The sequence below is a fragment of the Aquarana catesbeiana genome, linkage group LG06 (assembly GCF_042186555.1).
Source record: "Aquarana catesbeiana isolate 2022-GZ linkage group LG06, ASM4218655v1, whole genome shotgun sequence".
NCBI lineage: Eukaryota > Metazoa > Chordata > Amphibia > Anura > Ranidae > Aquarana > Aquarana catesbeiana.
In genome coordinates, this window is record NC_133329.1 from 100,964,509 (window position 1) to 100,988,850 (window position 24,342).

Genomic DNA, 24,342 nt, shown 5'->3' on the forward strand with positions numbered 1-24,342 from the left:
CGGCACTGCGTCGCTTTAACTGACAATTGCGCGGTCGTGCGATAATGTACCCAAAAAAAAGTATGTCCTTTTTTTCGCCACAAATAGAGCTTTCTTTTGGTGGTATTTGATCACCTCTGCTGTTTTTATTTTTTGTGTTATAAACTTTTTGCTATAATACCCCAAAAAAAATTTCTTCATCAATTTAGGCCGATTATGTTATCTTCTACATATTATTGATTAAAAAAAAAAAAAAAATCACAATAAGCGTATATTGATTGGTTTGCGCAAAAGTTATAGTGTCTACAAAATAGGGGATATATTTATGGCATTTAAAAAAATTTTTTTTACTAGTAATGGTGGCGATTTGCGATTTTCAGCGGGACTGCGACATTGTGGCGGAAAGATCAGACACTTTTTTGGGACAATTGACATGTATACAGCGATCAGAGCTAAAAATAGCCACCGATTACTGTATAAAGGTCACTGGCAGGGAAGGGGTTAACACTAGTGGTGATCAAGGGGTTAAATGTGTTCCCTCAGTGTGTGTTCTAACTGTGGGGGGGATGGGACTGACTGGGGGATTGGGGAGGAGAGAGATCGCTGCTCCCAAATACAAATGTACTAGGAACACACGATCTGTCTCTACTCCCCTGACAGAAGGGGATCTGTGTGTTTACAGACACAGATCCCCGTTCTGTCTCTGTCAGGAGCAATCGCGGGTGCCTGACGGACATCGTGGCCACCGGGCACGCGCATCGGCTCCTAAGTGACGCGGTGGGGGCGCGCGCCCCCTATACCCCTGCCGTGCAGCTATGGCGAATCGCACGGAAGAGCCATACTGCCACCGTCAAACAGTTAATAAATTTGAGCCTAAAAATTGTTGTGCAATTGGTAATTCTATATGTAGAATATATATATATATATATATATATATACATATATATATACACAGGTATATACAAGTAATAGAAGAAGGGAAGGACAGAGAGGTGCCAGGCAGGCATAGTGTGACACCGTTTATTAAAAAATTAAATTGTTATGAACAATAATAGCACTTGCATGGTGGAAGGGGAGATGGCTAATTCAGGGCAATCAAAGTGTGCTTCGGTAAATGTCCGGAGAAGTAGTGAGGTCCGGTGATCCAGGGAAAGCCAGCAAGGCACGGAATCAGTGTCTAAGTATCTGATGCCAGTGAGACCAGGGATTGCCATGATGCCGAGCCAGGATTGCAAGCCTGATGAAGAAGACATGGCTTGCCTTCGAAACGCATCTCTATTGGCCACTACACTGGTTGGGCTGACAGCACCTTTACTACACTGACCTTTCCCTGGACATCGATCCTGGCTTGGTATCATGGCGGTCCCTGGTCTCACCAGCATCGGCTATTTAGACACCGATTCCATGCCTTGCTGGCTTCCTCTGGATCACCAGACCACACTACTACTCCGGACATTTACCGCAGCACACTTGGATTGCCCTGGATTAGCCATCTCCAGCCACAGTCTGCCTCTCCTTCCACCATGTGAGTGCTATTGTTGTTCATAACAATTCAATTTTTTAATAAACTGTGTCACACTATGCCTGCCTGGCGCCTCTCTGTCCTTTCCTTCTTTTTCAGTTCATGGATTCCCAGTCCTTATTGAGAAGGCAGCCTTGCACATATTACCAGTGACAGCCAGAGACCTATTTCATAGCACTATCCATGTTCCTAACCTCCGGGAACTTCTTTGTATATTGCAATTTATATTTTATTGTGCTAAAAATAGAAATTTCTTTCATTTTATATCAATCAGGATATTTGCCCAGGTTTTTACCTTGCACCACATCCATTTTACACTCAAGGTTTTTTACCAGGGTAGCACTGTTTTAGCTTTTATTCCCCCTCTATATACAAGTAATAATAACTCAAAATTTGTTTTTACAAAAGATACACCATTCTTTCCCTTTAAAAAAGCAGCTTTAAGGCTACCAGCAGCTACTTTTTCCTGTCACCCACGGGATTAAATTGCTTTTTAATGTCCTCAGTTACTCGCTATAAAATGTACCTGTCTGTAAAGGAACTGATATATATAACCGCCAGTTGACACGAACAACAGAACGAGCTTCATTCTCCAGGTTAACAACTATTGGACTGTCCTGAGGCTCCTTCTCAATGCGATCGCTGACATCCTGAAGGCGACAATCACAGACATACCGTTTTATATTTTTGCTTGTTATACAGAATAGCCATATATACCTGCATTGTTTGGTCTCTGAGCAACTCATAATACGCTGGTATTCATTTCTAATCATAAAAATTTTATAGTGCACTCATCACCTGTTTCCTGTAGGGTAAGATTGTCAGACTTGGAATCTATGTTGTATGTGGCTCAGTAATCCCTGCTCTGTGAGACTTGGTCAGTTTAAAGTGAAACTGGGCTTTGCCCATGAACCAAAGTTATGGATGGGATCATGTAAATTGCCTCCCTAATCTTCTACATCCGCACACCTTTACTTCACTCTCCTGCCAATCTATTCAGCCGCTAGGTGGAACTGAAGAAGGCCATAAATTCTGTTGTACGGTTCAATTCACAAAGGTCCATAATATGATTTATTTAGCCCGCTCTGTAGATATTGTGTTTACCCAGTAATAGTGCTATTATGATTGTTATGGATTTATGAGATTGCAATCTTTTGTTTCACTTGAAACTAAAGTTCCAAGACAAAAATGGGGTCGATTTACTTTATCTGAAGAGTACAAAATCTGTTGCAGATCTGCATGGAAGCCAATCAGCTTTTAACTAAATAACCTAAAATAATGGTTTGGGCAACTACATGGCAAATGAGGTTTAATATTGAAAAATGTAAAGTAATGCATTTGGGTACTAAAAATACGAATGCAAGTTACTTGCTAGGGGGAATCTAGGATGGAAAAGGACCTGGGGGTCCTAGTAGATGATAGGCTCAGCAATGGCATGCAATGCCAAGCTGCTGCAAGCAAAGCCAACAGAATATTGGCATGCATTAAAAAGAGCATTCACTCCAGAGATAAAACAATAATTCTCCCACTCTACAAGACACTGGTCTGACCGTATCTTCAGTGTGCCATCCAATTCTGGGCACCAGTCCTCAGGAAGGATGTGCTGAACCTGGAGAGAGTCCAGAGAAGGACAACAAAGCTCATAAAGTCATTGGAGGACCTCTGCTATGAGGTAAGACTGCAAGCATTGAACTTATTCTCTCTGGAGAGGAGATGCTTGAGAGGGGATATGATAGCGATGTACAAATACCATACTGGTGACCCTAGCATAGGGAAAAAAACGTTTCCGTGAAAGGGAGTTTAAAAAGACACGCGGCCATTCACGGAAATTGGAAGAGAAGTAGCTTAACCTAAAACTGTTCTTTACTGTAAGGCTGGCCATACACTATACAATTTTCTTGTTCAACTTTCCTTTAGATTTACCAAAAGCATATAATATGAGGTCAAACCTAAACTCTATTAATTTGTATGCAATCAGGAAGGCCCTTGCACTGCATAGTTGAAGGTAAATCTAAAGAAAATTGAATAAGAAGCAGTGGTATCACTAGGGAGCGACAATAGTTTAAAAAAAAAAAAAAACTATTAGATGGCAATTTAACGATCTCAACATAGAGGGATATACAATGTACTACTGACAGAAACACAAGCACACACCACAGGTTGAACTGAACGGACTGGTGTCTTTTTTCAACCTTACCAACTATGTAACTTCAGCTTGTTCAATTAAGCTTTTACAAAAAAAAAAAAAACACACACAAAAAAAACAAAAAAAACGGGAAGCTGATTGGTTTCTATGCAGAACTGCACTCTCCAGTTTTAGTAAATCAACCCCGCTGGTATTGATCATTGGATTCAACTGCCATTTCCAAATCAAATCCAAAACCCAACATATACATGGTGAAAAGGCAAATACAGTGCATTTCAACAACATGCAACTACTGCCATGCAACAAGATGCCTGTCATTTATTAACCAGAGAACGCTGTTCTGTGCTATCCTCTGATTTAGCTTCACTTTATTACTATGGCATGAGTTTCAGTGAAATCGTGGCTAAAATTAACCCTCTGTCATCCTCTTGTCCATGCAGACTTCCCTTGCTGGCTACTGAAACAGTCACATTTAGGTGGAATAGCATGGAAATTCAGGCCCCAGTAGTGAAGCTAAATCACAGAGCGGATAAAGATTTCCTGGCTAATAATGGTAGTAGCAGGCATCTTGTGCGGTTTCCTCTCAGGTAGAACATTTACATTTAAAAGTTTAAAATAGAGTACAGGTTAATTACAGGGAAGTCAGCTCTTCAGACCTGAAAGAACTGCAGCTGCTTCTCTCGGGACCAGAAGAATGGATGTCTCAGAACACAGGGAGCGGAAGGTCGGAGCTGGGGGTCGTTGCTGATCATCTTCTCGATGAGATCCCGTGCAACTACATTTTCTGTGATCCAAGATACAATACATGCTAATTAAATCAGAGTAACCTCTATTTATTGCACATTTTATTAAAAAAGTGCCTGAGTGGGACCTGTCCCCATTGCAGGTCTTCTTTTTACTGTTCTCATATCTTCATGTGTCTTACCATGTGTCTCCTCCTCCAAATGTGGGAGTTGGTATGACCCATTAAGTATATTTCCTTGTCTCCTGAGGCTGTCACCAAACGGGTGCTTTCCATGTGCCAGGACGTAATAAAATACACAACCGGCCGAGAATATGTCCACCGCTGACGTCTGGGAGGAAAAAAAAATAACTTGTATGTGATGATAACACACTTTTTCACTTTTTCCTTGAAGGTAATGGTTTCCTTTAGCTCCAGCTGCATCCTTGAATTATTAAAGTAGAACCTCAGTCAAAACTTATCCTAGTTTTGGGAAGCGTGTGGAAGGATTAGAATCACTGTGATGTTTTTAGTGCTGTCTGTAATTTTTTTTTTTTTTGGGGGGGGGATTAATTTTCACCTGACAACATTCTAGTGAACAGAAAGAGAGAAGAAAACATAATTTCTTTTCACTTGTCATCTGAACATAAGTGGAAAATCTCCCCATGGGGACACTTGTTCTGGTGGGATCTCTCCTTGGGTAATATTTCCCCTCACTTCCTGTTGTTTCTTTGGGGCAGGAAGTGAAGGCAGTCACAGGCAGCAATAAAACCTGATATTTTGTATGCTTCCCCTACTCTATTTTTACAATCAAAAATATTTTTTGGCTGAAGCTCCAGTTCAAACCACGTCTAATGTAGCCTCTTTTCAGAACAGCCATCTTTCTCTACAGATAAAATACTTACTGGGTTCTGTGTTCGCCCATCGCGTAGAACCTCTGGTGCGATCCAGCCCTCAGTGCCCGGGATACCAGAGCGCAGGCTAAAACTACTTCTCCCAATTCCCATCTTTTTGCATAGGCCAAAATCCGAGATGACGGCTCTCTGTCTGCCCTGGGCGTTGGGCAGGGAGATGAGGATATTGCACGGTTTCAGATCTCTATGCACTGCAACAAGTAAAAATATTAGTAAAATGTGCAAGAAATAAATATGTGATTTAGGGAAACTTATATGCACATTCATTTGCGTCCTTTGGGATACCATATTGATGGATACTGTGTCTGAATCTGCATTTTTTTCTGAGTAATGACAATAAATGAATACCTTGTAACCTATTTGATATCTATGTGAGTCAAATGCACACCTAAATATCCCTTTTTTTTCTTTTTTGGATTGCATTTGTAAATTACCCATTTTGACTATCTATATATATTAGTGCAATTAGCATTTTTGTTGACTGACTCCTGTAGGATAGCTATCTACACTAAAGGATAAGCCACTCAGGACTGTGTGTAACTCAAGCTAGAAAGAAATTTTCTGAGTGATGCTCCTGGTCTCAATTAAGACTTGGTGCACATTAGCCAAAATCCAAAGTCGCGCAACTTTCGAGTCCGACTTTGATGTGCATTTTTACACTCTGTGGCTTTAAAGTCGTATTAAAGCCGAACCAAAGTAGCGCAGGAACCTTTTCTAAAGTCGGACAGACTTGTGTAGTATCAATTAAGACAGCTCTCATAGGGAAACATTAAATTTCACATGTCATCCAACTTGAGGTCTCACAAGTCGAATCCTATGTCGCATCAATGTGAACCGAGCCTAAAGAGGGGCTGGGAGTGCCACTGAGGAACTGCATACTGCATTACAGTATAGCGTTTTCTTGGAACATTTAATGAGAGGAACGGTAAAGCATTGACAATGTCCAGGAGATAAGCAGGAAAGTAGAGCCTGCATATCTAATGGGCACTTAAGGCAGTGGTAACATCCAGGTATGGATATTTTTACATTGGTGCATATATCATACCTGTGGGATCCCTCTTGAAGCAGGAAATGACTATACGAGACACCGCTACACCAGTAGACTCCATTATCTTCCGGGTCCCATTCCGAGCAGCTGCCCTGCAGCATCCTGAACACAGGAGGTTTGTCGCTAGGCACAGGCCCCATTCATAGATTGCTTTGCATTTTCCTAATGCATGCAAAGAATTCTCTGATTGGACGCTGTGGAGAACCCAACATCACTGCCCTGTCTCTCCATCTTGTCTAATTAGAGAACACTTTGCATTCACTGAGAAAATGCAAAGTGGTATCTGACTGGCATATGGAAAACGGGAGACCCCCTAATGGGGCTTTACTGCAGCCAATATTATAATATAGTACAATTCAAAATAAGATGGATGGTCGAGAAGTTTTGTTGGTATAAAACAAATTTGGTATAAAACAAAGGGGGGGGGGGGGGGAGAAAAGAGGGGGAAGGGGAGAAGGGGAAAGGCCGTGTGGTATCAAGTGTGAATAGAAAAGAAAAGGAGAGAGAAACCCAGAGGGGACCGTGCAACAGGGGTGATGTAAAGCAAAGACATGGAAGGTGACAGAATTGCATGCATGCATGTATGGGCCGGTACCCAACAGAAACAAATATAAAGACCTGAGGAATTCGTGGTATGTGCATGAGTGGTGAGAAGCCAGGAGATCATGAGGTGTAAGGAAGACCCGGCCCGCAGGCCGGGAGGAGGAGGGGGGGGGTGGAAAAAGGGAGAAAAAGGGGAAAAGCAAGTGAAGTGAATAAGAAACACCAGTGATGTGGTGCTTGGGTGAATGCAGAGAAAAGCCAAACAAACGACCAAGAAAATGGATGACTAAAAATAGGAAAGCTTTCATCCATTGTTGGCGCTCTTTCCTCTCCCCTGAAGCTACTAATAGCTGAGAGAAGATTGGAGTGCCCTGAGAATAGGTAAGTATATGCATCTTTCTTTTACAGGGTAGTTAGTATAGGTGTTAGGAAGGGGGAGGGAGCAGTTTTAAGCTGAGTTAGTATTACCCCAGAATTCCACTTTAAGGCAAGAACATACAGAGAGTGATGTGACTAAGCTGTACAGTTTTGGACTGCTGTCATGAAAAGCTGTGGATAAATTTAAATTGTAACAAATTACAGATGATCAACCATTCCTCACCAATGTTCAGAGAGTGTAAATGAGCCAGTCCTGACATGGCCTGGAACAGGACAGTCACATTATCTAAGCCACTGCAATGGAAGTCGGGGTTCTCCACGTACTGTAAGTAAAAAAAAAAAAAGCAGTTGACATGGTTAAAATAAACTGTTCCGTTCAAGTGCTGTCAACCTATAAAAGCTGTTTTTTTCAAAGATTATAGCAACTTTCATTACGGCAGCCACAGCAACAACGTCATTGGTTTCCAATTGTACAGGCACACGGGTCACAAAAGCATCAGATCCCTGTGAATTCTGTAAGTCTGATCACCACCATATTAAATACTGACTACAGTACAGAAAAGTTAGTCTTTAGTCTAGTGTAGGGATATGCAATTAGCGGACCTCCAGCTGTTGCAAAACTACAAGTCCCTCATGCCTCTGCCTGGGTGTCATGCTTGTGGCTGCTATGTCTCATGGGATTTGCAGTTCTGCAACAGCTGGAGGTCCACTAATTGCATATCCCTGGTCTAGTCCAAGAGAGGTCAATCTAACAGTGTTAAATTGACATAAGAAGAGTTAGGGTGCTAGAGTGCAGAGGTCATGGTATACACCTATCAAATATTGTAGTCTTGCCCAGTTGCCTGTGGCTTCTAGGCCGAAATATTTCATATTGTTTCCACACTCTTCTCTATCATCATTTCTCAGGATCCTCTTCTTGCCTTGCTCAATAATCGAACCATCTATGGGGAGGCTGGTTGTATCCATCCATCAATCGACTTGGGTACAACCAGCATTTCAGATGTTTACAAGCAAATCACTGTGTCCTCCCGGCAGGAGAACACAACAGCTCCACTGGAGGGGTTCCCACATCAACACAGTTGCAACCTGTGGTTGCAGGAAAGAAAATCACCTGCCTTAGTTTAAGAGTTTAGGGTTACAAAGAGGGGTAAGTGTTAGGCCTCATGCACACTGAACGTTAAAATAACGTTATAAAAACACCAGTAGCTTTGCAGTGCGTTTTTTAACTTCTTTCAACGTTTTTGGAATTGCGTTTTTTAGTGTTTATTAGCGCTTTAAAAAAAAAAAAAAATTTTAATGGATTAAAAACGTTAAAAACCGCTGGCGAGCAACATTTTTGAGTGTTTATCAACGTTTATCAGCATTAGAGCGTTTTTACAGCTGAAAAACATCTCTCAGAACCGACTAGTTTTGGGTTTTTTTTTACTGCTCAAAAACGCCACTGCCCGAAACTACGCATGTGCAATTCGTTTCGTTCCAAATTCGTTTTCTAACGAATTTCGACACATTCGTTAATTCGGGAATATCCGAATTAACGAAAACCCGTTTAATGAATTTTTTCCAAATATTCGTAAATTCGATAAAATTGGACATTCGTAAATTCGGGCATTTGTACATTCGCAATTTACAAATGTACATTCGTACATTAGTAAATTAGTGAATTCGTAAATTTGGAAATCTGAAATAATAGTTAACTAATAATAACTTAACTATTAGTAATTACTAGTAACATTTAAATTATAGGTATTGTAATTTCCTTTCAAATTTGGCTGTTAGTGAACGTAACACATACAAATTTATCCCAAGTTATGAATGATCCGAAAAAACGAAATGGAACGTAATGAATTAATATTAATAAATAACAATAATAATATTAACAACCTTTTATTATTATTATTTATTATTAATTTGTTCCGTTTCATTTGTTTAGATGCAGCATTCGTTTTGGATAATTCGTAACTTCGGATAAATTCGTATTTACTACGTTCACTGACAGTCAAATTTGAAAAGGAAATTACAATACCTATAATTTAATAGTTAGTTACTATTTCAGATTTTTGAATTTTCGGGTTTTTGGATTTTCAAACTTCGAATTTACAAATTTCCGAATTTTCTAATTTACAAATGTACGATTTTACGAATGTACGAATGTACAAATGTACAAATGTAAAAATGAACGAATGTACGAATGAACGAATGTTCGAATGTACGAATGAACGCATTTACGAATTTACGAATGAACGAATTTACGAATCGCGATCATAACGAATGACCCGAAAAACGAAAAAAAATAATAAACGAATGAAACGAAAATGAACAAATTTTTTGGCTGTGCATATGTCTACCCGAAACTGCTAATAACAGCCTATGTGTGCATGGATACATAGGATAACATGATGGAGAGTTTAATGACTGTAGAAAAAAACGTCTACAGCCAAAAACAGCTGCTGTAAAAATGTCAAAAAACGTCCAGTGTGCATGAGGCCTTAGAGTTGATGGAGGGTTACCCCAAGCTTTACAGGGAAGGTTAGTATGAGGGTTACAGAGAGGGCTAGTTTTAGGATTATAGGGAGGATCAATGTTAAAGATAGGGTTACAAGGAGGTTTAGCATTAGAACTACAGGGAGGGTTAGTGTGAGGATTACAAAGAGGGATAGGTTTTGGGGTTATAAGGAGGATTAGTGTTAGGGTTTCAGTGTGGATTAGGATTACAGAAAGGGTTAGTTATAGAGTTACATGGGAGGCTAATGTTAGGGATACAGAGTTACTGTTCAGGTTACAAGGTAGATTCGGTTTAGGATTACAGGGAGGGTTAGTTATAGAGTTAGAGTTAAAGGAAGGTTTAAGGATACAGGGTTAGTGTTAGCATTACAACCAAGCACATTCTCCTTTTATTTTTGAACAATACTGCAAAAATCAAAGATCTTAGTGTTTGTTGTCACCATTTTACACAGATTTCCAAAACTATGATAAATTATGATGACATTAGGCTGAATCCAACAACATTAATCAAGATGAGGCTAGACACTTTCCAGTCTTTCCTCATCACCTCTGCTCAGTGGTGTCACCGTACTCCATACTCTTGTCATTCATAAAGATTGTCTCTCACCTCTTGCAAAGTGGCTGCACACAGCTCTAAGGCAATATAATAGAAAAGCTTATCGCTCTCTGTGCAGTGATAGCGGACGACGTTCGGATGTTCATCAGATTCTCGCAGCAGTTGAACCTCTCGATCAGCCAGCATGAAACTTTCTGGCAGAATTCTCTTTACAGCTACAGCGCGGTCATCAAATCTGCCCCTGCACACCAAGGAACCCATGTTACCAACACAAAGAATACCAGATTACCAGACACTTATAATTCAGGTTTGTAGGCCATTTACCTGAACACAAACGTTCCTCCTGCTCCATGACCCAAAACTTCCTTGGGAGAAAAGGAGATTTTCCCCACTTGTATGTCTTCCTCATCTTGGCCTGCAGGAAGAAAGTTCAGCATCAGAGAATTTATATTGTAGAAGTTAAATGACACATTAAAAAGGACATTATTGTGCAAATGAAAAAGTTATCCAGTACTTTTTCGCTATAGAGTGAGCATGTGACTTTCTCTCCTTCCTCCTGGAATACAGAGCATGAACTAGGTTCAAACACGGTCACCTCGGGAAGGGCAGAAGGCCAATAATCCTGTGTAAGCTCTGACACCAACTATCGTGTTGCTTACATGGGAATTAGGCTTAGCCCTCCCGCAGGAGAACAGGTTGGTGGGATAGTGTAGGGAAGGTGAGCATCTGTGGTTGTGGCCTATAACTGCCCTGAATGATCAAAGAGACAGGTTTTCTTTAAACTACTTTAAATACAACCAGATTTCACATATTGCAGCAAGCTGAATCAGGCGCTAAAATTCTATTTCTCTTGGGTCTCCAGTGTTGAGATATTTCTCCATTATTCCTAGGTTCCACCCAAAAGACAGATGATGTGTCCGTTACCCTACTATAGGTCCACATAAGTCCCTCCCATCCGTTCTTCTTCCTTTAGGTCCACCTAATTACCTCTCCTTCCATGCAATCTGTTGTCCCTCCTATAGGTCTATATAAGAACTTAGGGGTCAAGATGCAAGGCAGCACAGCCTTCCTTATGGAGGAGTGGTGACACAAATCATTGCAGAAAATGCCTCCACAGCATTCTCCAAGAATTATATGAAGTTGTTTGTTTCAACCCACTCCTACTCATGGATTGTATGCTTAGTTACACTGTCTATATACAGTAAACTATCCAGTTCAATGTACATGAAAAATAATAAGTTGGTTCAAAACTGATCCATGACCTTCTTCCTCCCTCACCTTCCCCCTCCCCATCATCTGTGCTCAGCCGTTTTGCTCCGTTGGCTTGGCTCTGTTCCACATCTCCACTCTGTCTTTTACCGCTGCCAGTCCTCTGATCTCCAGACAGCACCGTGGTCTCTTCAGCTGACAGGGACGGACCAGCCTCAGTGGTCATGTTCTGCTGCTGTTGGAGACGCAGTAGTTTCTCTTCGAGTTGCTGTTGTAATTGTTGTTGCTGCAGACGCTGCTGCTCCTGCATCTGATTCAGATAAAAATAGGGACGATAAATAATAATGGCTGGCCCAACCAATGCGCAATAGTGTTTAAATAGGTTTATACAACACCTACCTTTGGATACGTAAGGCCAAAGAGCACCCATCCTCCCAGAAGAAGTGTCACTATTCCCATGATAAGCAGATTTGTGATTGATGAGTCAGGTAGCACAATTCCACCTTCTTCTTTGTTGCTCTCCATCTTCAACCGCCCTTCAGTGTCACCCTGGGGAATCCCACCTTGATTCTGTGGGGTCCTAAACTACAGTGAATAGGCATGGACATTAGGGATGTGACAGTCCATTTACAGAAATTCCAGCTCTCAAGAAAAGGTAGCAAAAGACTAAAATGTTCATTTTCTAACCTGACCTACACTAGTAAGAGTTGGAATTGGTTTCTTTGGACAGTACACTTTTCTTTCCTCTAGAGCAGTGGTCTCCAAACTGCAGCCCAAGGGCTGAATGCGGCCCTTTGTTTGCTTCTATCTGGCCCTTGAGGCACTATTCCATCCTCAACTGTCACCAATGATAGGGCAGCATTCCTCCTACTGACACCAGTGGTGGGATACAATTCTTCCCACTGACACCAATGATGGGGTGCTAATCCTCCCAATGGCATCAACATTGGGGCACTATTAATGCCACTGATACCAACAACATGGTACTATTCCTGGCACTGATACCAACAATAGGGTACTACTCTTACCGCTCATACCAACAACATTTTCTACGCCCACTGGCCACAGTCTGGCCCCCTAAAGCCTTAAGTACCGTAAACTGGCCCTTTGATTAGAAAGTTTGGAGACCTCTGCTCTAGAGTTTATAGATATAGGAGAAAATGTTTGAAGCTTAAACACTCTGCCCAACTGATTGTTCTACGAAATTCCAACCTGTTGTGCATTCGTTTTCTCTATTCAGCCTCTTCTTACAACCTAAGGAGGATGTAAGATGGTGGAGTGTTAAAGTTCTAAACCTAAAAGAGGTCCTAACCCTTACACATTCTTTCCAAACCTAAAATAGTTTGGGGTTTACATACACAAGAATGACTCTCGGCAAACAGTAAAGTCTCTATTTCAGCACTTGGAAATACTCGCAGGTAAGCAATTTAATACAATTATGTTTTTCAGCAAAAATCCTACATCATCAAACAAAGTCCTTGGGGATGGTCCTCGGATGATGGACTCTGTGTCCCTCTGCAGAGTCTCTGGAAAAGCCCGCAGCATTGTGGTATGTACAACATGTGGCACCTCGTGGTGACCTGGGGATAAAAACAAGTCGACATTATTCAGTAGATGCATATGATGGTATTGGGAGAGATAGAGAGAGAGATTAGGGAACAAAATGTGAAAGAACCTCATTCAAAATGACTTAAAGCGGTTGTAACTTAAATAAATAAAAAAATAAATAAAAATCCTATTCTTTTAAAGCATGTTAAACAGCATAGTGCTTGTGCTGTGTCATTTGTCCATTCCTATGCTGTAAAATACCTGGTTGATCCTGCCTGTTCCTGTGTCCCCCTAGGTGAACCGACCATTGTAATCATGGCTGCTGATCTATGATACCATGGTCAGTTTATGTGCCTCTGTCATCCCGCTGTGTTCAGAGTCTCTCCCCCCCCCCCCCCGCCTGTCAGTTCCTAGTCTGTGAGCTGATCTCCAAACCCGCCCTTCCCTCCCTGCTAATATTCCATGTGGCTGTAAAGTTAGTGATGACAATTACTGGCAGCCCCTCTGTTATAATAAGCTATACTACACCGTGTCTGTATGTTTTATTTAAATTATGCAGATAACCTGGTCCCGACTAGGGTAGCTAAAATGCATCCTTCTACCTCGCCGAATTGCTTCCGCCAATGCGGCTGGTTGGGGACAATGTACCATATTTGGTGGCAATGCCCCCTCATAACTAAGTTCTGGATTAGGATATTCAATTTAATAAATTCAATAACGGCGGTAAACATTCGTAGATCTCCAGAAACCGCTCTTTTTCACAAACTGCCTGATGACGTACCCAGAGAATCAGTAAAATTGATCACCTATATATTGCTGGCAGCGAGAATTACAATTGCTAGGCATTGGAAACGGTCAGTAATTCCTCTTGATCATGTTAAAAGTAAGCTCAATTGGATCATGATTAATGATCAGCTTACTCATATACTTTGCAATAACTCCAAAAAGTTAGACAAGATATGGTGCGCTCAATTCCGGGGGGGGGGGGCGACTCCAGGTTCTCTCTCTCTCTCTCTCTCTCCTTTTTTCCCTATTACTTCCGTTTTTTTTCTTCTTTCGGATATTTACATTTATGATTCAGTTAATAGCTTTTGGGACCTAACAGGGATAACCTCAGGGATCGCTGCCAGGATTTCTCCATGACTTCCCAACCATCACCCCCCCCCTCCCCCCCTTTTCCCTATATCATGCCCCTACTCTGGCTCTCCACCATACATGGTGGCATCCCTGATCATAGTTGGGAAGTAACTGTTCAGTCCCATCAGTACTCCCATTAGTAGTTTTGCTATGCCTTTTGCTTTCTGATGTGATGATAGATGACAGATATCTGTTCTAATCATAAATCTGTCTATGTCTTTGTATTGCTATATTGAAAACCCGAAAATTGAATTGTTACATTAATGCTGCTAATCTGTTTATACCAGACTTTGTTTCTTTTTCAATAAAAATATTGAAATATAAATTATACAGCTAAACACCTCATTTCTCTGTGCCAATGTGCAGTCACGTGACCTCCCGGCTGACGTCACGGGAAATTCAGCCCCTTCCGCTGTAGTCCTCAGATCAGGGAAGAAAAGAGGCGGAGTGTCACGTGACCGCACAGCGGCGCTGAGAAATAAAATATTTAGCTGCATCATTTTTTAAAAATACAGACACCGTGTAGTATAGCTTGTTATAACAGAGGGGCTGCTAGTAATTGTCATCACTAACTTTACAACCACGTTAAAGTGCCAAAATGTTTGTTTTTTTTTGCTATTGTGGAGATTTCCCTATGTTTCTTGTTCCAGAGAGACAACAGGAAGTGAGTGAAATTACGCTCTTAGGCGGTTGGAATGAATAAGGAAAAAAAGGTGTACTATAACAGTAAACCTAGGTCGGACTTTAAAGGCATAGGAAACAACGAAGAGGTATGAGAATAAACACTATTTATTGAAAAATATACAACATGAATAGAACAATACAGAAAAATTAAAAATCATGTATACTGATACATGGAGTTTTAAACAGGTTACAGCAGTGTTATTTCCATAGGTATGATTATGGAAACAACACTGCTGTAACTGTTTAAAACTCCATGTATCACAGTATACATGATTTTTAATACTTCTGTATTGTTCTATTCACGTTGTGTATTTTTCAATAAATAGTGTTTATTATCATACCTCTTCGTTGTTTCCTATGCCTTTAAAGTCCGACCTAGGTTTACTGTTATAGTACACCTTTTTTTCCTTATTCCTACCCTCAATTTACAGATGTGGCTGAGTGCGTTCCTATTCTGTTCATTATTGCTCTTAGACGGTTGTCCCTGGAACAGTAGCCCCATAACAAGGTTTCCCCTTCACCTTTTCTTCCGATGGCAACTCAAAGGCCCCTTCCACACGAGGCGGATCTGCTCCGCGGAGTCTGCCAGCTCAGCGGGAGATCACTCCGTTGATCTCCGCTGAGCTGGCAGATTACAGGTCCGCCTCTGCTCACTGAGCAGGGAGGGACCTGTCAGAGCGCCGCTGATTTCTATGGGGAGATCGGACGAAAACGGGCAGCATGTCTGTTTTCATCAGATCTCATCCGATCCGCCAGACGAATGGCTGAACATATCGCCATAAGTCTGTTTTTAGCTGATCGGATGGCAGGCGGGTGTCAGCGGACACATCTCCGCTGACATCCGCCTGCCCGTAGAAGCCAATGGGTTTATCGTGTGGAAGGGGCCTAAAATGCTCTATTTTCCCTTACTTTCTGTCCTGGTGAAAGTGGTCACCAACATAATAGAGGAGCGAATCACCTCAACTGGGACACATAAAAATTTGACTGATAATCTAACTTTTCTCCACTCTATTGCCAAAAAAGTTTTACTGTTATATTGGCACTTTAAAAGGGCCAATATAAATAAATGTATTGCATTCTGGTAACTGTATGGTGTTAACCAAGCCATCCAACAAAAGTGACTCTTACAGGGCTTAGAACAAACTAGAACACTGCCAGGTTTGCTTAAAATGATTAGATTTTATTCTACAGTCTTAAACCCTTTTTCAAAAGAAAAAAATCTGTTGCTGCTAGCGTTAGCAAATAGATAGGAAAGTATATCTTATTTACTTGTTTTAAACTTTTTTTTTTTTTTTTACATTTCTTCAGTTACCTTCTGGTTTCTATGCCTAGGCAAATGGCATCATACATGCTAGGAGTCTTCTGGCAGAGAGGAGAGGTTTTCTAAGCTAAGCACACTCTCCCGTCTGCATGTCTGAGCTAAGGGCAGGTGTATTCCAGGAAGAAAACGCTACATGAATCATCTGCCCTTACTCAAGATGCCCAAGGCCAGAAATGCAAGGGGGTATTTTCAAAGTGATTCCTCTGCAAAATAAAGCATGGTGACATTGGAGAGTTTGCTTTGAATCTTAAAAATTAATCAAATGGAGTTTTTGGGCTGTCATACTCCGATGCAGTGTAGTTCTTAAAAAGTGTTAGGTGGACTTGGTCTTTAGTTTGTTTCATGTTTTTCTAAGGATACCTTTTCCACTGACAAAGATACTGAGCAACTTCACTGTAGAACAAACTATGTTGTCACCCTGTTGAAGTAGGTGGAAAATCAACTGATCTACTGACGGGTTCAACAGATAATTTACATTACTGGGGGGGAATTAGAATTTTTAATTTAATTTTGCCCATAGTTTAAAGGAAACATCATGTTTACAAAAAAGGAACCATCTAATTTAGATTTTTACATTCACTATAAAGAGTCTGGTACTAAGAGAAAGTGAAGAACTGTGAACCTAGAGTCACACATATCTGCAACAACCTTTCAAAAGTTAATGAACAGACAAGCATTTCCAAATATCAACCATAGAACAATGTTGTGATAGCTCAGTTCCTTCTGATTTGACTGTCCCACCCTCTTACCTATCAGTAGCCACTGGCTGGCAGACACCACACCACCATGTGGGTATTTGACATCTGTGCTGGGTGTCACATCAAATTCAGTTGACTCCTTCAGTGTGACATCCTGGGTGGTGGGACCCTCTATCCGGGCCAAGGTGATTCCACGAGGCTATATCATGTGACATAAGAGAAGCCCAAACTTAGAAAAGATTGCATTACAAGACTTCTGATTATCGGTGGGTTCTGAACATTAAACAACTTAGTCGGACCATATGGTTTTTACGAGTGACCATTCTGAGCTCTGCAATCAATAATTAGGTAGTATAGGGTGACCAACCACCACAGTGGATATTCTGCGGGTGCATTTGCGAGTGCTAAATAAACCTCAATGAGAGCCCTTAATTTATGCTTGTCATATTGCGAGCATCACCTATTTGGCTGCATGGAAACCTAAGGAATCTTAAAGGAGCCGCACAGCTGTTATACCTGGAAGCATTTATCTGTGTACCAAATGAGATTCTAGTGGACGGAGGTGGAAGTGGTTCCAGATGTAGGATTTAGGAGCTCGGATAGTTTGTTAATACAAGCTGTATGTCCCCAAAGTGGAGGTGAGAGTTCTGGGAGCTTGGAGGGAGCACGTGGTGTTATAATTTATCACTTAAATTACACGGTGTGGGATACATTATCACGGAAGATTTCAATTATATTATGTGAAGATACATAGGTGTCCGTTTATGAAGCAGTGAAATCTATTCACTGCTTCGTTCTCCGGCATTCACAGTGAAGATTTTTCTCCTCTGTGTGCCAGTTTATGAAGCTTTGTAGATCGCTTCTCCTTCGGAGGAGTGAAGAGATCTACAAATGCTTCAAACAGTGGAGAACGGCCCCTGATACTGGAATCTCGTGAGACTTTACGAGATTACAGCACCAGAAATACAGAGATGTCAGTTTATTAAGCGGTGATAAATTATCACCGCTCAATACACGGACGATTAATGTTAATAAAATAATGAGTCCCCCTACATTATATACATATGTATACACACACACACACATTATATATACATGTATATACACACACATTATATATATATATACATATACACATTATATGTATATATGTATATATATGTATACACATAAATATGACAGGGGGACATGCTAACAGTGTTGGGGGGTCTGAACGAGGCATAAGGAAGTTAAAAATCTTCCTCCTTCCCCCTCAGATCCCCCCAGATTTCCTCTTCACTCCCCGGTTCACCACCTCTGAGCTGGTGAACCTGGGAGTGTGAATTCTGACTCAGATCGCCAGTGAAGCGGTGAGATCACAGCTTCATAAACTGGCCGTTACTGTGTCATTCATGAGAATTCTCCGCGTGTAGAGATAATCGGCGGGAGAACAAGTTCAAACATGTTCTCCCCCGATTATCACTGTTTCATAAACTGTTTATGGACTGTGATCAGCGGTGATCCTCGGGATCACCGCTGATCACCGCTTCATAAACGGACACCTTAGTGAAGATTTATGTATATTTTGTCTATATGGACTGGTTTACTAAGGACTATATATATGTGTAAAAAGGTGTATAAGCAGCACTCAAAGGTAAAGATGATTGTGCAACAGAACTCAATAGAGAACAAATAAAGTGCAAAACAATGCCTCCTAAAAGGACATCATTAGGTGCATTGAAAGACAAATAACATCAAAGTATATAATAAAGTGCAAATGTGTCCATGTGCATATGATTTATATACAGCATAAAGATAACCACCAATCTTCAGCAAGAAAACAATAGACAGTCCATAGATGTTGGATAATCCATCAGTGAAACAAATCAATCCATCCAGAAAGTGCTCAGTGCAATTTAGACAGGTAAGGGCATCCGTCACCAGTAGCACCCTCCTAAGCACGCCTCTTACCAGAAATGCAGGATCATAGATTAAAAGGGTCAAACAGGCAGGAACAGCTGATCATCTGAAGGAGAGAGCGGCCGTCAGTGTGTCACGAATCCCATTAGATGACTTGAAAAATGTTAAAGGAAAAATAGTGCCATAGTGAAGCCTATCAAGTGTTCAAAAATGCTGTAATAAAACATGGTGGCAACAATTACCGCAATACAGTTGATATACAGCATGTGGAATAATGATGTGAGATGCAGCAGGCTGTACAATACCGCTGGGTGGCGGCTAGGCGTGCGTGATGTGTTCACATACAGGCCACTCCTGGCGTGTTTCGTCACCAATGACGTCTTCGGGGGATGGGCCAAGTGACGAACATCACACTCCAGAGAGAATAAATAGCGACTATGCCTGCTGAAAATGGACTGCTAATTACCAACCTATGTGTCCGCAATGTGATCAGTGGTTAAAGGATTAAAATAATGTGCTCATGTGAAGGAGCACCATCTAGTAAAAATAGTAAGCTGACAACCTGATGTATAAAAAGGCAAGATAAATATATTTTAATGTAAAAAATACATTCTAACAATTCATCATAAATGGTATAAATTTCATAGAAAGATAAAATTGAAAAATGATATTCATAAAATACAAAAAATAAAAGATACTAATAATAAGGAATTAAAAAAATTAAAAAATAAGGAACAAGAGACAAGATGCAATAATCTTTCGGATGAGGAACAAGAGACTGGTAATAAAAAAAATCTACCCTATCCCCAATCAAACAAAGTAAAAAGACAATAGATAAACCATATTAACGACATCACGCACGACGAGCCGCTACCCAGCGATATCGTACAAGCCAACAACCTGTTGCACCTCACATCGTTATTCCACATGCAGTATATCAGCCATATTGGGGTAATTGTTGCCACCATGTTTTATTAAAGCATTTGAACACTTGATGAGCTTCACTATGGCAATATTTTTCAAGTCATCTAATGGGATGCGTGACCCACTGACGGTCGCTCTCTCTCTCGGATGATCAGCTGTTCCTGCCTGTTTGAGCATTATAACCTATGGTCCTGCATTTCTGGTAAGAGGCATGTTTAGGAGGGTGCTGATGGTGACGAATCCCCTTATCTGTCTAAATTGCACTGAGCATTTTCCGGATGGATTGATTGTTCCCACTTATGGATTATCCAGGATCTGTGGACTGTCTATTGTTTTCTTGCTGAAGATTGCCGGTTATCTTCATGCTGTATATAAATCATATGCACATGGACGTTTGCACTTTATTACATACTTTGATGTTATTTGTCTTTCAGTGCACCTTATGATGTCCTTTTAGGAGGCATTTTTTTGCACTTTATTTGTTCTCTATTGAATTCTTTTGCACAATCATCTTTACCTTTTGAGCGCTGCTTATACACCTTTTTATATTGTATATTAGCTGGTAAAACAGTTAAATAAGTGGCTGCCAACCGTTTCCTTTTTGCAGTGACCTAGCGCAGATTTTTTATAATTTCTGTTATATATGATATGTGGATTTATATGAAAGTTGTCACAGATTGATTTTTTTACTGGTTCTGTGGAATTCTATTTCTTATTGTTTGAGCGCTTACATTTATTGGTTAAATAATAGCAGCGCTACACCGTATTGTCATCATCATTTATGTTACTTGAGGGAGCTGCCATTGCTGGTTTCTAAAAATGCTAATTTTTTTGGCTGCCATGGCAATCCCAAGGCTTCAAAACTTTTGAGGCACTTATTTGGAACAGGTAAGCAGGACAAGAACTTTCTCATCTGCATGCTTGTTGCAGGTTAGTAACTGGGAAAATACCAGAGCCAAAGAAAGCAACTCAACTAGCATTCTTAGACGGAGGTTAGCAATGGAAGGCCTCCACTTCTCTATGGCCTTCTGAACATACTAGTTGTCTGGCTGGTCCATGGGTTCCCTTCTCTTCAATACTTTGAGTCACTGATCTGGAACAAGCATTAGGATCTTGTTTTGGGTCAGCCACTTAAGCTGGTCATACACTAAATTAAATTCAGCACATGCAGCAGGGACTGGCCAAATTCTGATCAGTGTGTGGTGGTCCTCGATAAACAGAAGTCTGTTGAAGGAACACCCTGGAAAAATGTTCTCAATACGCAGCTGTGATTAGTGTATTCTGACAGCTGTGGGTGAATCCATCTTGTTTGTCAGTTCTTTTAACTCATATTCTCACCACAATAGAGACTCCCTCATGGATCAGTGAGGTGGAGGCATAGAATCCACTGGCATGCTTCCCGACATACAGTGAAGGCCTGGATAGACAGAAACACGTGTGATTAGTACATTTCATTAAGGATCAAGGATATAAGGAAAAGAAGTTGTAAGGATTTTCCTTTACTTCCTGTCTCACAGGCACATTAGGAAGTAAACCTGTCAAAAGTGAGGTGAAGCCTCCCTAAGGCTGGCCATGCATTATGCAATTTTCTTTCCTTCAACAACAATTGAAGGAAAGAAAATTGCTCAGATCACTCTCACTACTCTATTGTATTCTGATAGCGGAAGTTTTCCCAGCCATCAGAATACAATGATCACAGCTGGCGGCTAGAGCTGCCAGCAGTGAATGAATAGAAAAAACCTGAAGACAATCAACAGATCGCCTTCAGTACAACCAGCCTGCCCATAGATGTATTGAAATTCGGTCAGTTCCTGCTGAACCAGCTAAATTTTCTATCTGTCTCTGGCTTTATTACCACTAAATAATTTCCTTAGGAGACTTCCCTTCTATTTCCTGTTCTAGTGACAACTCAATAGATAAAAATAATCACTAGTGCAAAAAAAATGCCCTGCACACACAAATGTTCGATGTGAGCTTGTTGTCAGAAAGTCCGACCATGTGTAGATTCCATCGGACATTTGCTGTCAGAATTTCCAACAACAAATGTTTGAGAGCAGGTTCTCAAATTTTCCGACAACAAAACTTTTTGTCGGAAATTCCGAGAGTGTGTACACGATTCCGACACACAAAAGTCCACGCATCCTCGGAATCAAGCAGAAGAGCCGCACTGGCTATTAAACTTCATTTTTCTCGGCTCGTCGTATGTGTTGTATGTCACCACGTTCTTGACGTTTGGAATTTCCGACAACATTTGTGCGACCGTGTGTATGCAAGACAAGTTTGAGCCAACCTCCATTGGAAATAAATCTATGTCGGAATGTCCGATCGTGTGTACGGGGCAAAAGAGTTGTGAATCATCCCACCGGGGACAAAAACGGCAAAAAATAGCTTGACAGGGTTGATAACCCTTCCTTACTCTATCCAAAACTAAACAAAAGTTTTGGCTTTAGACAAACTTTAAATATATATTTTAAATACTACTTTAATCTCTTTTTTACGGACCTGTATTCCCCTGCACCGCGGCATTCAGACAGGAAAAAGAGGCCGCAATGCTGGTGTTTGATTATGGGTCACTCAGGCACCAAGTACTGTAACATGGGTGCAGGAAAAGTCCTTAGATCTGTGTAGGCTCCAAGTCTAAACCTTTGAGCTCACACAGGGATTTTTTTTTCTCTGTTTCTGAATGGAGCATCGGGGGAATGAAAGGAAGGTGAGTATGTACAGTTGGGGTACTGGCAGTTAAGTGAACCTTATGCTTTTTCCTACACAGGCTATGCACTGGTTCACTTTAATTTTTCAATTCTGATTTAGGTGTGTGGAAGGGGTTACCAAATGTCACCTAAAAAATCTTGGGCTTCCATCAATCCATAGAAGAAAGTATCATTGATATTCTACAGAAGAGACTCTCCTACAACAGCATTGTGATAAATGACAGCGAGTATGATCACCAAGTCACTCTGCTGAACTAACGGCTGTGCCGCAGGGTAACGTGTCTACTCACAGTAGATGTGTCTTGGTGCTGTCCAGCTCCTGCACAGCCTGGTATATCCATTTGATCAGTCGGATGTCCTGAGAGTTGAACGTTAAGTAGCGTAAAGTCTCTGTGGCCACGTTGAGATGAGGGATCCGTCTCAGACTGTCCTGGTGCCACATAAAGAGCCCAACCACAGGCGAGCCATAATTATGCATCCACAACACCTGCCCGCTACTCCGGTCAGCTGTGACCAATAACCCATCACCGGTGGAGGCGAAGTGAGCCATCTCTGTACGGGAAACAGACAAATATCATGATCAGTTAAAGTGGATGTAAACCTGATTCATGAAATCTGACCTGGGCACATATATCTGCAGTGTTTTCAAATCTCTCTCCAAAGCCCTAAGGCTCGGTTCACACTACTGTGCTGTGCGACCCCGCATGCGATACGCTATGCACTGCAGCGCAAATCACATGCGACATCTGTGCGATTTCAAGCCATACACATTGTATGGCTGAATTTGTGTCGCATTTGGACCAAAGTCATGCAGCACCCTTTTTTTTTGGTCCGCACCAGAATTCTGGTGTGGACCAAATGCGATCCCATTCATGTCTGAATTGACAGTTTGCACTGCGATATGCGAACCGATCTGGGGGTGTCATTAACTTTGTATTGACACTCCAAGTGGTTCGCATATGGCAGTGTGAACTGCTTTGCGAGTCAGGTGCAATGCAGAAACCAGCAGTGGATTAGCAGCGTTCCCGCACCGCACCTATGTGAACCGAGCCTCAGTCCTGTGTCTTTCTGCTGCTCCGTTCTTCTGTTATCAGCATGATAACTTCTGACAAGCTCTCTGACACAGGAGATAAAAGCAGCTGGACATTTGTGTTGGGGTGGGTGCTATAAATCGATTAGCAGAGAGCTGGTCTATTCACAGCACATTCCTTCCTTCCTCTACCTATGTGGAGGGGGGGGGGGTGCCTTTCCTCCAATCAGCTGTCACACAGTGTATGCCGAACTACACTCCCAGGGCTGAACAGGAAGAGAACATTTTTAACATGATGTGCACTTTCTAAAGAATCTAGCAAGCTAAAGACAGAAGATATACATGTAAAACTTACATAGGGAGATTTGTTTCATCTTTGTGTATCACCTGAGGCTGTTCACTTTACTGGGTATAGGAGAGGGTTTACATCCACTTTAGGGTAACATACTGTAAATACTAAGGCCAGCCATAGATAGCTCGAATCTCGGCTGGTTTAGCAGGAACCGACTGAGATTTGAACCATGTATGGGCAGGCTGAATTTACCAAGTTGATCGATCAACTTGGGTACAACCAGCCTGCCAGAGAAGACAATGTCTTGGCAGGAGGGATTCCTCTGTCAACACTGTCTGTGTTGAAGAGGGAACTGTGGGAATTCCACAGGTTGCAGGAAAGAAATTCGCACAGTCTATGGCCAACCTAAGTACAAAGACTGTGCAAGTATCAGGATCTGGGGGTATCACCAGGGTAAGGCAGCAGATGCAGTACACTTTGAAGACAGGCTGCAGAGGAAGTAGCAATATCACTCAGGAAAACATATATTTATTATTAAAAATGGCTGCAATGTCAGTATGTGACAGCTCAGCTGCACTCT

The 24,342-nt window shown here is 41.3% G+C and overlaps 1 protein-coding gene across 1 annotated transcript in view; it reads right to left on the minus strand.

Annotated features, from left to right (window-relative positions):
- The window catches only part of ERN2 (endoplasmic reticulum to nucleus signaling 2), a 105,344-nt gene that overhangs the window by 18,134 nt on the left and 62,868 nt on the right, over positions 1 to 24,342 (minus strand). The window contains exons 8-20 of the mRNA XM_073636534.1: positions 22,731 to 22,992; positions 21,068 to 21,146; positions 16,958 to 17,105; positions 12,980 to 13,098; positions 11,918 to 12,103; positions 11,588 to 11,828; positions 10,634 to 10,724; positions 10,361 to 10,550; positions 7,475 to 7,574; positions 5,274 to 5,473; positions 4,573 to 4,720; positions 4,304 to 4,431; positions 2,028 to 2,151 (exon numbers count right to left, since the gene is read on the minus strand). Coding sequence (XP_073492635.1) covers positions 2,028 to 2,151; positions 4,304 to 4,431; positions 4,573 to 4,720; positions 5,274 to 5,473; positions 7,475 to 7,574; positions 10,361 to 10,550; positions 10,634 to 10,724; positions 11,588 to 11,828; positions 11,918 to 12,103; positions 12,980 to 13,098; positions 16,958 to 17,105; positions 21,068 to 21,146; positions 22,731 to 22,992 — 2,016 coding nt within the window. The remainder of the gene's footprint in view (positions 1 to 2,027; positions 2,152 to 4,303; positions 4,432 to 4,572; positions 4,721 to 5,273; positions 5,474 to 7,474; positions 7,575 to 10,360; positions 10,551 to 10,633; positions 10,725 to 11,587; positions 11,829 to 11,917; positions 12,104 to 12,979; positions 13,099 to 16,957; positions 17,106 to 21,067; positions 21,147 to 22,730; positions 22,993 to 24,342) is intronic.